Source organism: Tachypleus tridentatus, chromosome 12, assembly GCF_004210375.1.
Source record: "Tachypleus tridentatus isolate NWPU-2018 chromosome 12, ASM421037v1, whole genome shotgun sequence".
NCBI classification, from domain to species: domain Eukaryota; kingdom Metazoa; phylum Arthropoda; class Merostomata; order Xiphosura; family Limulidae; genus Tachypleus; species Tachypleus tridentatus.
The window spans coordinates 9,348,703-9,361,752 of NC_134836.1; the positions used below are offsets into that span (position 1 = coordinate 9,348,703).

The window sequence follows — 13,050 nt, forward strand, 5'->3', positions numbered from 1 at the left end:
CAAGATTTTTTTTTCTTTGAAAAGCAACGTTTTTAATACAAACAATAAATCGAAAATTTATGAAATTCAGATAACGCTTGTTATAGTTTTTACAAAATATCTCGAATACCTTAAAATGTAATCACGCCATCTACTGTATATTTATGAAGATAAAGGTAAAATTAAATAAAACCTTGAAACTAATTGATTCTGAATATACTGAAAAAGTGGAGCTTCCAGATATTAACATAAATACACAAAGCATCATTTAATTAACTAAATTATATTAATCTTTATTCACGAAAGAACATGAAAAAAAACATATCACAACCAATTTGGAGAAAAAGAGTGACATGAGGTACTAAATACTATAACAAAATATGTGTTAGGGCTATATACCGAATTGATAAATATTTTTCAGAAATTAATAAAAGCGTGAAAGTGATTATCAAAAAGTAGTTTTTATTGTTTTCCACACAACAACAAATGTTCAGTCTCACAATATTTATAATTATATTCACAGGAAAAAAAAACCGTCTCCAAGTAACAAGTTTTTTGGAAGAAATTTAATGAAAATAATAATTAGTTTCAACTTCAGTCTTATCAAAAATTGGCCTCAGTGTGCGTAGGATTGAATAACTGTAGTTTTCTGCATTATTGTACTTTTGAGCGTCTTTAATTCTTTGTGTTTCAGTATTTCTAAGTAGCTCTGTATTTCAGTATGTGTATTTATCTGTTTCTGTATTTTAGAGTGTTTTGAGTTCTCTATATTTGCGCATGTTTGAGTATATGTAGTTATCAACGTGTATGTCTGGTTAAGTATATATGTTTGACGATACTTATAATCTCGTCATTAAGTAACAACGAAACATCTAGGGTTTGATTCACCGCCGTGAATGAAGATAACCAAAAAATGTAGCTTTCCGCTACAGAGACTCACACACTGACGCAGAATAAGAACTAAACATGTTAGGTTTATCGATTTTAACGTCCTTGTGGGGAATTTGGAGGGTAGCTTAAGAACTAACTATTTACGCACACACACAAACACGTGAATTGTGTTTTATTTAAATTATACTTACTAATAGTTATTTGAAAGTCATTGAAGAGTATTAAACCAAAGTAACAGCCGCCTCTGTCTCGGTATGGTTTTAGAAAACACATATTTATATATAGTTTTACAAAGCACAGACAACCAAATAAGTGCTTAAGTCAATACCATGAACAAATGTTACGTATGAGAACTAGCTTAACCACTCGTCATGTAACCTGATACCGTACTATACTTAAGCCTAAAGCAAATTAACAAAGCATTTAACAATAGAGTATTTCTCAACTTTATTTTCAAGATGCAAGTTTAGTCCATATGACTGAACGAGAGATATCTCCGCTGCTTCCGGACAAATTAAAATTTAACCCACAAGTTGGGAAGCTGTCGAACAAAAAAAAAACCAGGCAGCATAAACTCGTGCTCATAGAAGACTTTTTTACTTTTAAAAGTAAGAAAACAGAAATAATTTAACATACGAAACGCGCACGTCATTTCAATTAGCATATCACACTGAATATCAGAAACCATTTCGTAGAATGTTGCACACAAATAGGAAAAATGATGTACAAAATAAAGGTTTTCATCCTTCTCCTGACAAATCCATAAATAACAAAGGTGACACGTCACTACAAACAAAACCATACCATAGTTAGCTAATAATAAATAGTTTCTTAAACTGAAAACTTTGAGCAGGAAAGAAATTGTCCTCCACATTTCAAACAAAAAGAAATCAACATGAAGACTACAATCAGAAGATTGTGTTGATGAGAGCTTCAAACAAAACAATTCCTATTGGAATAACGTTAACTATAGAGTAGTGTTGTTATTAGCGTTTCAAACAAATAATTCCTATTGGAACCATGTTAAAACTCTAATGCGATCCCGAACCTTTTTGAGCAAGCTATCTTATTGGGAATCAGGTTAATTCTCTAGAGTAACGTTGTATTCATGGTCTCGAACATAATACTCTAGGAGACTGTTTAGAGAAGATTAGTTACATATCAAATCAGACTATGTCAGGGAGTATAGTCAACGTTTCGAAAATCGACCTGTTTGGAAAGCAATAAATTTCTAATAGGTGTACAAAGAACTATATCGAACAGAAACGATTTTCATGTGTACTTTGATAATTCAAGATACGAAACGACACCTATATTTTTAAAAAAATGGCCTTCATTTCAACCATGCTATTTTAAAATAGAAAATGCCGTCAACGTTTTAGTCATGTGGAGAAATTCCACATTTTCTTTGGCTTAGGAGTAGTTTTGTTTCATGTAGTTTCCCTGATTTTGTTTTGAATTTTTCTTTTATGTCAAATATATATATATATTTATTTGTCAAAGTGCTTTATTCGAGTAAAATGGCCTAGAAAGCTTCTTTATACTGGTGCAGAAAAAAGCGATTCGTTTTTTCCTCAAGGCACAATTTGTTGATAAAAATCAGGTTCGCCTTCTTGTTTTTCCTGTTCTTCTGTTTCTCCGTCTAACTGTAACCAAAAACATTCAAAAATAATCAAACAACCGATTCATGTTTTACCAACACACATATAATACTAATTTTTTTTAGATTTTTCCTTTCGTGCCTATTTAATAGTTTTTAGGGCGTTCCTTCACATTAAGTACCTAATTTTTAGTAGCATAAGAAACGAGATATTGTTGCTGGTATGAATATACAAGGAAATATTAATAATTTATATTTCACTTCTGTTAATTTTGGACTTTGATTGCGCAGTACTGAGGATTTCAGTTGTTTAGGAAACAAACTATGAAGCTAGCAGCCCTTTTTAATGTTTGGAAAAAAATAGGCTAATCTCATAGCAGAGTGACGTGTTTGTGGAATATGCGGTTGTTGATAATAATGGAGGCGGCATTTTACACGAGTCTAAAAGAGGAATCCGTGAGCTGAGAATTAAAGTGTGGATTTAAATGCTTACTTCTATCAAAGATGCCCCCCGCTGGTACAACGGTAAGTCTACGGATTTACAACGTTAGAATCAGGGGTTCAATTCCGCTCGGTAGGCTCAGCAGATAGCCCGTTGTGGCTTTGCTACAAGAAAACACACACACACTAGTAATTGTGTAGTGACAGTTTTGAAAAACGAGATGGTCCCTTGATGTCACATTGTATGTCAGCCCTAAGGAGACATGAACACTGAGGTTATGAACAATCGCCATCTCTTATTAGTCGCTTTTTCTACTTTGTTTCGGATATTCACGGAATGTGTAAAAGCCCTATCTGCGTTAGCCGTCCGTACTTTTGAACTGATGAACTAAGGCAACTACAAAGCAACACTCAATGCCAACTTTTCGGCTACTTTATTAGAATAGCAGGATTTGACAATGACATTCATAACGTGACCACGACCCCAGAAAGCGGAGTCATATTATTTTTCTGCAACGGGATACGAACAGGGACCTTAGGATTCAAAGTCCGGTATGCTAACCACTAGGCTAATAAATCCGAACCATTCTTATTCAGAATTATTGTTTGCTTGTTAAGTGCAAGGCTGCACGATGAGCCATCCGTGCTGTTATTTTCACTGGGATAAAACTTCTAATTTTAACGCTATAGGGCATAGGCCATCTATTTTATCACTGAACCACTAGGAGACAAGATCTAACCTTAAAGTCAAATTTATTGTAAACACATTCAAAGTGAGCCTATATCCTAGCATTTAGTGTTCGAAGTCATGTACTACATGTTTGAAGCGTTGTCCTACAAAACCAGACTTCATAATAGGTGTTTTATGAATATTTACCGGTGAATAAGATATTTAAAAAAAAAAAATCTCTGTAGGTATGATGAATATATTGTTAGTCACTTACAGCTTTTAATTCCTTCTCTGAGAAACAACACTTGAGCTGAAAACGAACAGGTATCATCATTAGCAAAACAAACGGGAAGGCAAGAGCCGCATCGGTAGACTTCACAACCCAGAGAATAGTTAGGCAGGCTAACTCGATGATGGTAAACAAGTGCATCTTCCAGGTTCGAACCTATTCATATAACGTTCAAGGAAAATAAACCAAATTACGAATAAATCGTTTATAATCTATTATCATTGTAATTGAAGATAAGTCACGACTGTCCTACTAACACATGCTGTTTGTTTGGTAGAACAGAGTATTACTTTTCATGTTCTTTTAACCATTTTATAAGAAGAATTTTGAGCCTAATGTTGTTCTAGATATTTTTTGGCTTAATTCTTGTTACTTCTCTCTTATATTTCGTTTTGAAGAGAAACTAGCCAAAGCAGGGCCTTAACAGTTCTTCTAAATTAATCCTTGGGGGTCTCTTGTAGGCCAAATACAAGGTAAGTATAATGTTCAGATATTTTCACTACTTCTATGCAAACAGTTCTACACGTTATTAGCTTAAGGAATTAATCACCTAATATTTGAACATAAAAAGACAATGTTGAATGAAATATTACACCAAAGACGAATAATTATATACAAAATTTTAAGCCAGAGAGAAACTCTTTATAACTTATTTATAGTGTATTTATGTATCTCGTGCACCGTCGATATGTATTTTATAGTAAGTGAACTAATAATAACATCTAAAAAATATTTGTGGATCCTGTAACATCGTAGAATATCGTTCGAAAGAAAACATAGTAAGATGATACTCATAAATCTTACTTTAAAAGTAGGGGACTTCACGAAGTACTTACTTTATGGACATAAATGACATTTGAAAGTACACAGAAAAAACTGTAAGTACATACTCTGTGAACGTAATGAACAACTGGAAATATTTATCCTGTGGAGATAGGGGATAACTGGAAGTCTTTACTCACTAAACACAGAGATATTTGGAAATATATACTCGATGAACATAACGAATATTTGGAAGTCCTTTCTTTGATGACATGAGAGCCATAAGGAAGTACTTCATCTGTAGACTTGAGGAACAACTGGATAAACACATCCCTTTGACATGGGAACACAATCGTAAGTATTTACCATATTGACACAGGGAACATCTAAACTTTTTACCATATTCATACAAGTGACATCTAAAGTATTTACTATATTCATACAGAGGACATCGAAAGTATTTACCATATTGGCACAGGGGACGTCTAAAATATTTACAAAGTAGACGTAGGAAACAATTAGCTGTACTTACTCTGTGAACGTAGGGGACATCCGGATGGTGTTTTACGGGCATGAAAAGAAGTTGAAGTCTTTCAAACAGTTGAATACCACTCATAGAAGAGACTCCCATGTACAGAAACACGCCAAACAAAACAGCAACGGGAACTTTCCGTAATAGAGGAGCCATCAGAACAGAAAGCCCTAAGCAAAAAAGAAAATTATAATTAGACCTTATAGTTAGGACGTCTGTTGCGCGGCAAGCCGCTAGAAGGCGACCTTGTGATCGAAAACCATCATAATAGCAACTCCTGATGAATTATTCCTTTTATATTTTTTCATATAAGAGCCATTAGTTCAGAATTTTCTGAACGATAAATATAATTCTTCGACATTGCAATAGCAATTACACATTAGAAAGCTAAAGATGTCATAAAAATGTGAAGCAAGATCGAGTATGAGTTACTCTATGCGAAAGACAAAATAACTGAGAAAGTCTTGTCATCAGCGGCAGAGTGAACAACTTACAACTCTCGTTTTCACGCGAAAATGATTAAAGATTCATAACATGCAACAAAAATGTGATTACCGTACTTTAACAACTTATAACAGAATATCGTACTGAGAAGAGGCTTAGAAACAAACCTTATAATCGTTTTGTATGTGTGTGCTGAGCATTAATGCCACTTACAAAGAACCTTCATTGATATATTTAGATGTTTTATTATTATAACTCAAGATGTTTTATTATTATAAGAAAGCATGTTCATAACTAAATATACTGCAGATTATGTTTTCACCTCATATAATATTATTGACCGCCCTTTACGGTGAGTAGCACAAGTATTCTGAGCAAAAACAACTAAATAGCTTATAGTTGATAACTTAGTATGTAGCATCGCAGTACTATATTGGAAAATTTCTTTCCTCGGAATAGATCAGTCACTTGCCTCGATGCCGAATTGCGGTACACTGACAAGTTGCCTAGCTGTAATGAATGATTGTGGATAAGACAATTGAGACTTACCAATAAGAATGGACACTAAAAGATTCGTGACCCGCTGTTCTTTTACTTCTATAACGTGAGGTATTTCACCAGGAGCGTGTGTTCTACTCATCACTGTTAGGCTGGAGACATGAGATACAGAGCGGACAGTAGCCGCACAGACCCATGGTCCACCTAACAACGCACATCCCAGCTCCATGAAACAGATCAGCATTAAGTCCAGATGGAACCCGGAACCCTTCTTTAACTTCCTTTCTTTCTTATTGATGATTAACCTAAAAACACATTTTATTATTAGATTTGAATACGGTTTTCTAATGTCTAAAGACCCAGAAGAGATATTAACCTAATTGTTGAATGGATAATCTGAAACAAAATGATAAAACCCTAAATTTCGAACTAGTTTGTTAATTATCATGTAGGAGTTAAAAACAGGGAAAATCTTAATCATGGGAGAGACTTTACAAGAAGTAGTTTCTATGCGCCTATTTCTTAAACTGAGATAATTGGAGTCATGAGAGACTTACAACGAGTACTTTCTGAACTATATTACTTAAACGGAGATAATTTGAGTCATGAGAGACTTAAAACAAGTAGTTTCGGTACATATCTCTATTATTAATGATATACAACTAGCTTATACTCACTGGGAAATCTGAATTTCCAGAAATAGCAGAATAAAGATAAGTAAAGCGGCGATGAATGCAGCAAAAACCTGCCATGCAGCAATAGGCCTTGACAACCCTGCCGGTGAGATAAGCCATCCTCGTTCTGACGGTTTACTAGGACTCATTCCCTCAGGCACACTCAATTTCTAATTAGGACAACAACAAGAGAACAAGAAGTATTTTCAGGCATGTTTAGGAAGTTTACTCGTGCACACTCAGGGACAATCGATTTTTCTTTCTTTTTTTTATTAGAGCAAAAGACAACAGGATTTTATTTTCCATTTCGTTTAGGAAATTTATTAAGACTTTGACACAATTAGTTTCTGATTAGAGATAAAAATAATTTATTTTCATTTCATTTAGATAATGCACTAAAATTCAGTCCTTCAAGCAAACTCAGTGTTTTGTTAGAAAAAAGTTATTAAAAGCCAAGTTTAGAAAGTTTAGCATGACTCATTCTTTCATGGACATTCAGTTCGTGATTAGAGTGGAAAGAACAAAGTTATTTTCTGCGCTAAGGTGGAATTGCTTTTGTTTGTTTGTTTGTTTGTTTTTTGAATTTCGCGCAAAGCTACTCGAGGGCTATCTGCGCTAGCCGTCCCTAATTTAGCAGTGTAAGACTAGAGGGAAGGCAGCTAGTCATCACCACCCTCGCCAACTCTTGGGCTACTCTTTTACCAACGAATAGTGGGATTGACCGTCACATTATAACGCCCTCACGGCTGAAAGGGCGAACATGTTTGGTGCGACGTGGATTCGAACCCGCGATCCTCGGATTACGAGTCGAACGCCTTAACACGCTTGGCCATGCTGGGCCAGGAATTGCTTTAAATGTACATCTCGACAGGAGACGCATCTTTTCCAACTTAAGTCTACGAAATAAAATATTTCAAATTTTTGCTGCTTTTGTTAATTGACTTCATGGTCTAGAACAGTGATAAATTAATCCATTCTAAACATCACAAGTTGCTGTTTTATGATATTAGATTATTCTACCTAGGGAGATATACAAAATTAGAGATGTCTATTACAGTTTTCTTTTTAGTTCTCATTTACATAAGTAGGACGTTTTGTTTAGAAGGTATTAATAAATTAAAATACTTACGTGAAACAACAACATACTTTCTCTGCTGAATTGTAACAGTGTAACAACGTGTTTTCTTTATTAATTCAATAAAGAAAACACGTTGTTACACTGTTACAGAAGAGAAACCATGTCGTTGTTGTTACACAGAGTACACAATAGAAAGATGTAACAACATGTTTTCTATTCTGTGCTCTGCGTAACAACAACGCCATACTTTCTCTTCTCTACTGTGACCTCGGTGTTTCGAGAAAATCGATTTCCTTAAATAAGAAATAGATGTCAGATATCACATGAGAGGTAAGCACTCTTTTCTAACAGCAAATGTAAATACGTATTGTTTGGTGTTCGTGATTATGATATTTATCTGTTTGGTATGTTAGATAAACTTACAGAAGGTAAACTATTCTGACGAAGATACTACCTTATGGTTGTTGAGATGTTATTATCAGACAGATAAAGTATGTATAATCGTGAGATACTGACTGAGATAATTGTGAGATAATGACTGAAAATGTTGTAGAAAGTCACATATTTGTATATTATAATAAACGCTCTTTCTTACCTGAGTATAAGCGTCTTCAGCCAAAGAATCCACGATCACCATAAACACTATAGCGATTGGTACGCCAAAGTCTCCAAGTGCCCTGCGTGCCTGGGAAAACAACATTATATTGTATCAAATAAAAATGTGTATATTCTCAGGTACTCAAAACTAGTCTTTCACAACAATTCACAAACCATTTTAGAACTTGTTTACAGGTGTTTTTAGTATATTTCTTTTGAATAATTTTAACGTTAATTAAAATTAATAATAATAAATAACTGGAATTAAAGATATGTAAATTGGATTGTGTTATCAATCTTAAACCTAATTCTGATTTGTAAATCTCTTATATGAAGTTGATAATAATTACAAATCAATTACTTAATCCATTTGATGATATAATATGATAATTTCTATGTATGTAGTATCCTAACTGGCCTCAGAAGCCATGCTATTAAGCGAAAGGTATTGGATATGTCAGTTATGGTGCGTTAAGCATATCATTAAACGTTATTATTTATTTTTACTGAGAAGTTATTGATTTTTTTTTACTACTATGACAATATGTATATTTTAGAGCCAGACCTAGCCATTAGTGTGCCGAACTTCGGATCGGATAGCCCAAGGCTCGAGAAGCAATAAAACCTTGAATATGTATTGCATTTCCAGCTGTGGGGATGTTATGATTGTGTCAGCCACTCACAGTATTCTGTTAATGGAAGAAACGTATGTAATAAATGCTGATGGCTGGTTGTGATTCCTCATTCTCATTCCATCCAATCAGTTAATCTTGAGTTGGATATATTTCTAAACATTAGGTGTCTTTGCCATGCATCTATTTCAAGCATTGCATAAAGATTCGTCTTTCAGATTGTAAATATTCAAAACAATGCACATTTTACAATATTTAATTTTAAGAAAACCGAGAAAAATATAATTCGAATACTCTCCCATACCCTTGAATACTTAACAGGTTAAAATTAACTGAAATTTTTGATAACATTATTTCAATGCTATAATTAAATTAAAATCACGAAGAAGTTTTATTCAAGCAGTGATATTTGTATAGTTTACTTGGTACTTACAATAATTATCATCCATTTAGAAAATAACTGTCTTTGCAGACCAATGTTGGGAATTATTGGTTTGGTGGATATATCAGAAACTTTAGGCCAGTATTCTAATTTTGTCGTTTCTAATAGCAGTCGTTTTTAAACTTTTTTGATATTATTGCATTAACTTTTATCTACTAATCTTGATGCTTTGTGGATTCAGGACGGTACTCTAACCACAGATGGAGTCAGGGAAACCAAAGCTATTACCTAACGAAACCTTTAGTTACTTTCAATAGCCAGAATCATGACTGTCATATATCAATGGTTGATAGTTCCCTTCATCTAGAGAAATCATGACTGTCATCTATCATAGCTTGGAGTTCCACTCTGCTAGAGAAATCGTGACTATGATCCAATCAAGATCGGAGTCTTTCTCACTTAGTAAATTATAAGGAAAAAACTGATACTTACATTTCGACCTAAAAATTTGCTATTCCTGAACTGCCTGAGAAAATATGCTATGAAGAACGTTCCAATCATCATTATTAACGAAAGAAGAGCTGTGTTCGGTTGGTTTATTGGAAGTTCACTCGAACTAGGAAAGTCTTCACTGGTAACGTTAGTCAGCAGACGATAGTCAGTGGTGTTTTCGAACCATAATAAGCTAGTTGTGTTTTGTGTTTCTATCGTCGGAGAGGGGCAGTAATCGGGCAACAACGGATGACTTATGAATACCTGGAAAAATAAGATATGTCATATACGTAATAATCCGTGTATTGGCACATTTGGTAGCAGCATCAGAAACAATAACAATGGTATTTAAAACAATATTAACAGATGACTTGCCTTTACTTTGTCACAGTTCTTAAATAATAACTGATTTCGTTTAATGAATATACAGATTCCTGAAAGAAAACTGGGCATGAACTGGTATAAGAAGTAACTAACGTTAAAAACAAACAATTGAACTAATTAATCATCTTCCAAGAGCTTTGTTTTAAAGAAGAGAGCGAAATCATTCATTAAATACAAATAGTATAAAAATAATTAAATAACCAATGAGAAGTGTACCAGCTGGACTTCTATGGAAATAATAATAACATCAAAGGAATTTAGTTCTGTGTTTTAGTCATAAAAACATTCCGAAAATGAAAAAAAGCAGACCGAGAAAACAACAACTTGCTAGATGTCGTTGTTCAAACAATAAACTTTTGAAAATGTCGTACGTGAGACACCGAAACTAGTCAGGATGATCAACTTCATATTTTTATAAATTTTTATGTGTTCTTCGTTACTTAATTTGTGCTTATAAAGCTGCTAATCTTTTCAGCATTTAAAATAAGTTATCGTCTGATCAAAGAGTTTATATCCAATTTTAGCTGTTACTGGTTAAAATATCCATTCAAGTTTCAGTAAATCGTTCTTAATGAAAAAGCTAAACTCTCAGAATGCTATAATTCTCCTCTGAGCGTTTAAACGGTAAAAGGCTCATTTTTAACGTGGGCTTACAACAATTTAAGATGGCGTACAAGTATTCAAGCTTGTAAAAACGTTAATTAAGCAACTTGTCCTCGTTATTTGGACTGGAAGTTGAGCTATTTTCATTAGGAAATTTTAAAAGAGCCCGTCAATGAAAAATCGTTATAACGATATAAACATAGCAGATAATAATAATAATAACTGACTAAGTTAAGAATTTTAAATTACCTTATACATTTTGTAAAAACTTTCGTACATAAAGATCAGAGATATTAGAGCAGCGAAGATTTCTTGTGTAAAACGACTGAAGAAACGTACGAATGCGCTGCCTTCGAATGCCACAATGATCGTTGCGATAATGACAACCCAGAAGCTTGTCCACACCCTTGTAGGAAGAAATTCAATTCCGTTGGTTTCACAAAACTAAGAAAAAAGGAAAAAACAATCGAATTCATAAATAAAAAATATGGATAAACGCATTGTTTAAATGTATATTGTTGTGACTCTTATTTCTCATTATTATTATTATTTTATAATTATTTTGTCTTATCGATGGCGCAGCGAGAAGTTTGACGGCTTATTACACTAAGTTCAAAATTTAATCCTTGCTGCTGGCGTGCCATAGACAGTTATTTGTGTGGCTTTGTTATTAATAACAAACAAATAATGATTTCGGATATATAGCAAAATATGAAATGAAGCGTGATTATAGGTCCACATACAGTTCACAGGTTTATTTCGTTATCAGTATAAGCAATACAATGTTATTCTAGATTCAGATGCAATTCAAGAACTTAATTCGTTGTCATTACAATGTACATTAGTAAATGATTGGTTTTACACATTAAATATTAGCAAAAAATATCACTATTTTCTCGTATCCTCATAACAGTACAGCTGCTATATTAATTTTTTGACCGTCACACTAATGTCGCTGTATAGTACATTGGCTACGTGCACTCTCAAATATAAAGAACTAGAAATTGTTTCGGTTACAAACTTTGAGATGAGAAATTATAAAAAAAACTTTCAAGAGATTTATACAACGTAAACAATGCTACGTTAGTTTTTCAGACTTCCCTCTAAGACACTTATCTCTTCTTGGCAACCAGGCACAAGATAAATATGAATTTTTGACTTGAAACGTATTTTATAAATGATATTTGAAATAATATTTTCTGCCATGTTGCAGCCAGGCTGATGAGCCCTGTTTTTTGAAAATAATAATATGTTAAAATAGGTAAAAACTAAAACTGGAATGTGTTATTTTTACACGAAACATATGAGCACTTTTGCAAAAAGTCCACGATAGAAATCACAAGCATATCAATAGAACGTTTTAAAATATTATTCATTACGGCTACTCTTTGTTTTTCAAAATATGTTACTGAAAGGCAAAAAACAATCCATTTTTATCGTGGTTCACCTTAAACAGTATTTCATCAAACAATAATACTGGTCCAGTAACTCCAATAATGACTAAAGGCTGGCCTGACAATAAAGAATAAATGACTCCAGTAATTGAAGTGATGATAAGAGTTTCAGAAACTCCTATGAAATTGTCTGTTTTGTCACCTAAGAACAAAAAGAAAATTGATCATAACAGAATCGATTGAAGTTTCACATAATTCTCAAAAGTATTCTAGCTCATAACTATGGTTAGTTTGTCATTGCTACAAACTGTGTATACTGAAAGCTGAATTTAGTAGAAAATGTGCTTTATACATTAAATTCATACAATTAGATATGAAATAAACATTTATAAAGAAATGTCACTTCTTGACTACAATTCAAAAAGTTCTGTGATGAGATTTATTAAATATAAAGTGTATATTTACACAACTGTTTTATTATTAATAGAATCAAACTTAAATCTAAAAACAAAACCATTTTGAATCATTAGCATATAAGTTATAACGGAAACATTTTTTCTAAATTTTAAGTGCTGAAAAAACAAAGATCGAAAATTATATTGTTCCTTTAATTATTTCTCTTAGTGAATGAATGATCTCACAATTCTATACACCTTATCTAACGACGAAATTTTTTTTTAGATTACGTTTGTTTGAAAGGTAAGATGT

At 33.1% G+C, this 13,050-nt stretch overlaps 1 protein-coding gene across 2 annotated transcripts in view; it reads right to left on the reverse strand.

The window, feature by feature from the left end:
* Positions 1-621: 621 nt before the first annotated feature.
* Positions 622-13,050, reverse strand: part of LOC143234127 (band 3 anion transport protein-like) — a 69,440-nt gene continuing 57,011 nt past the window's right edge. For both annotated transcript variants that reach the window (XM_076471214.1, XM_076471213.1), the window contains exons 14-22: positions 12,396-12,544; positions 11,198-11,392; positions 9,962-10,225; positions 8,454-8,543; positions 6,784-6,950; positions 6,158-6,411; positions 5,165-5,334; positions 3,856-4,026; positions 622-2,516 (exon numbers count right to left, since the gene is read on the reverse strand). In XM_076471214.1, the coding sequence (XP_076327329.1) occupies positions 2,445-2,516; positions 3,856-4,026; positions 5,165-5,334; positions 6,158-6,411; positions 6,784-6,950; positions 8,454-8,543; positions 9,962-10,225; positions 11,198-11,392; positions 12,396-12,544 (1,532 nt within the window). In that variant the 3' untranslated portion in view covers positions 622-2,444. The remainder of the gene's footprint in view (positions 2,517-3,855; positions 4,027-5,164; positions 5,335-6,157; positions 6,412-6,783; positions 6,951-8,453; positions 8,544-9,961; positions 10,226-11,197; positions 11,393-12,395; positions 12,545-13,050) is intronic.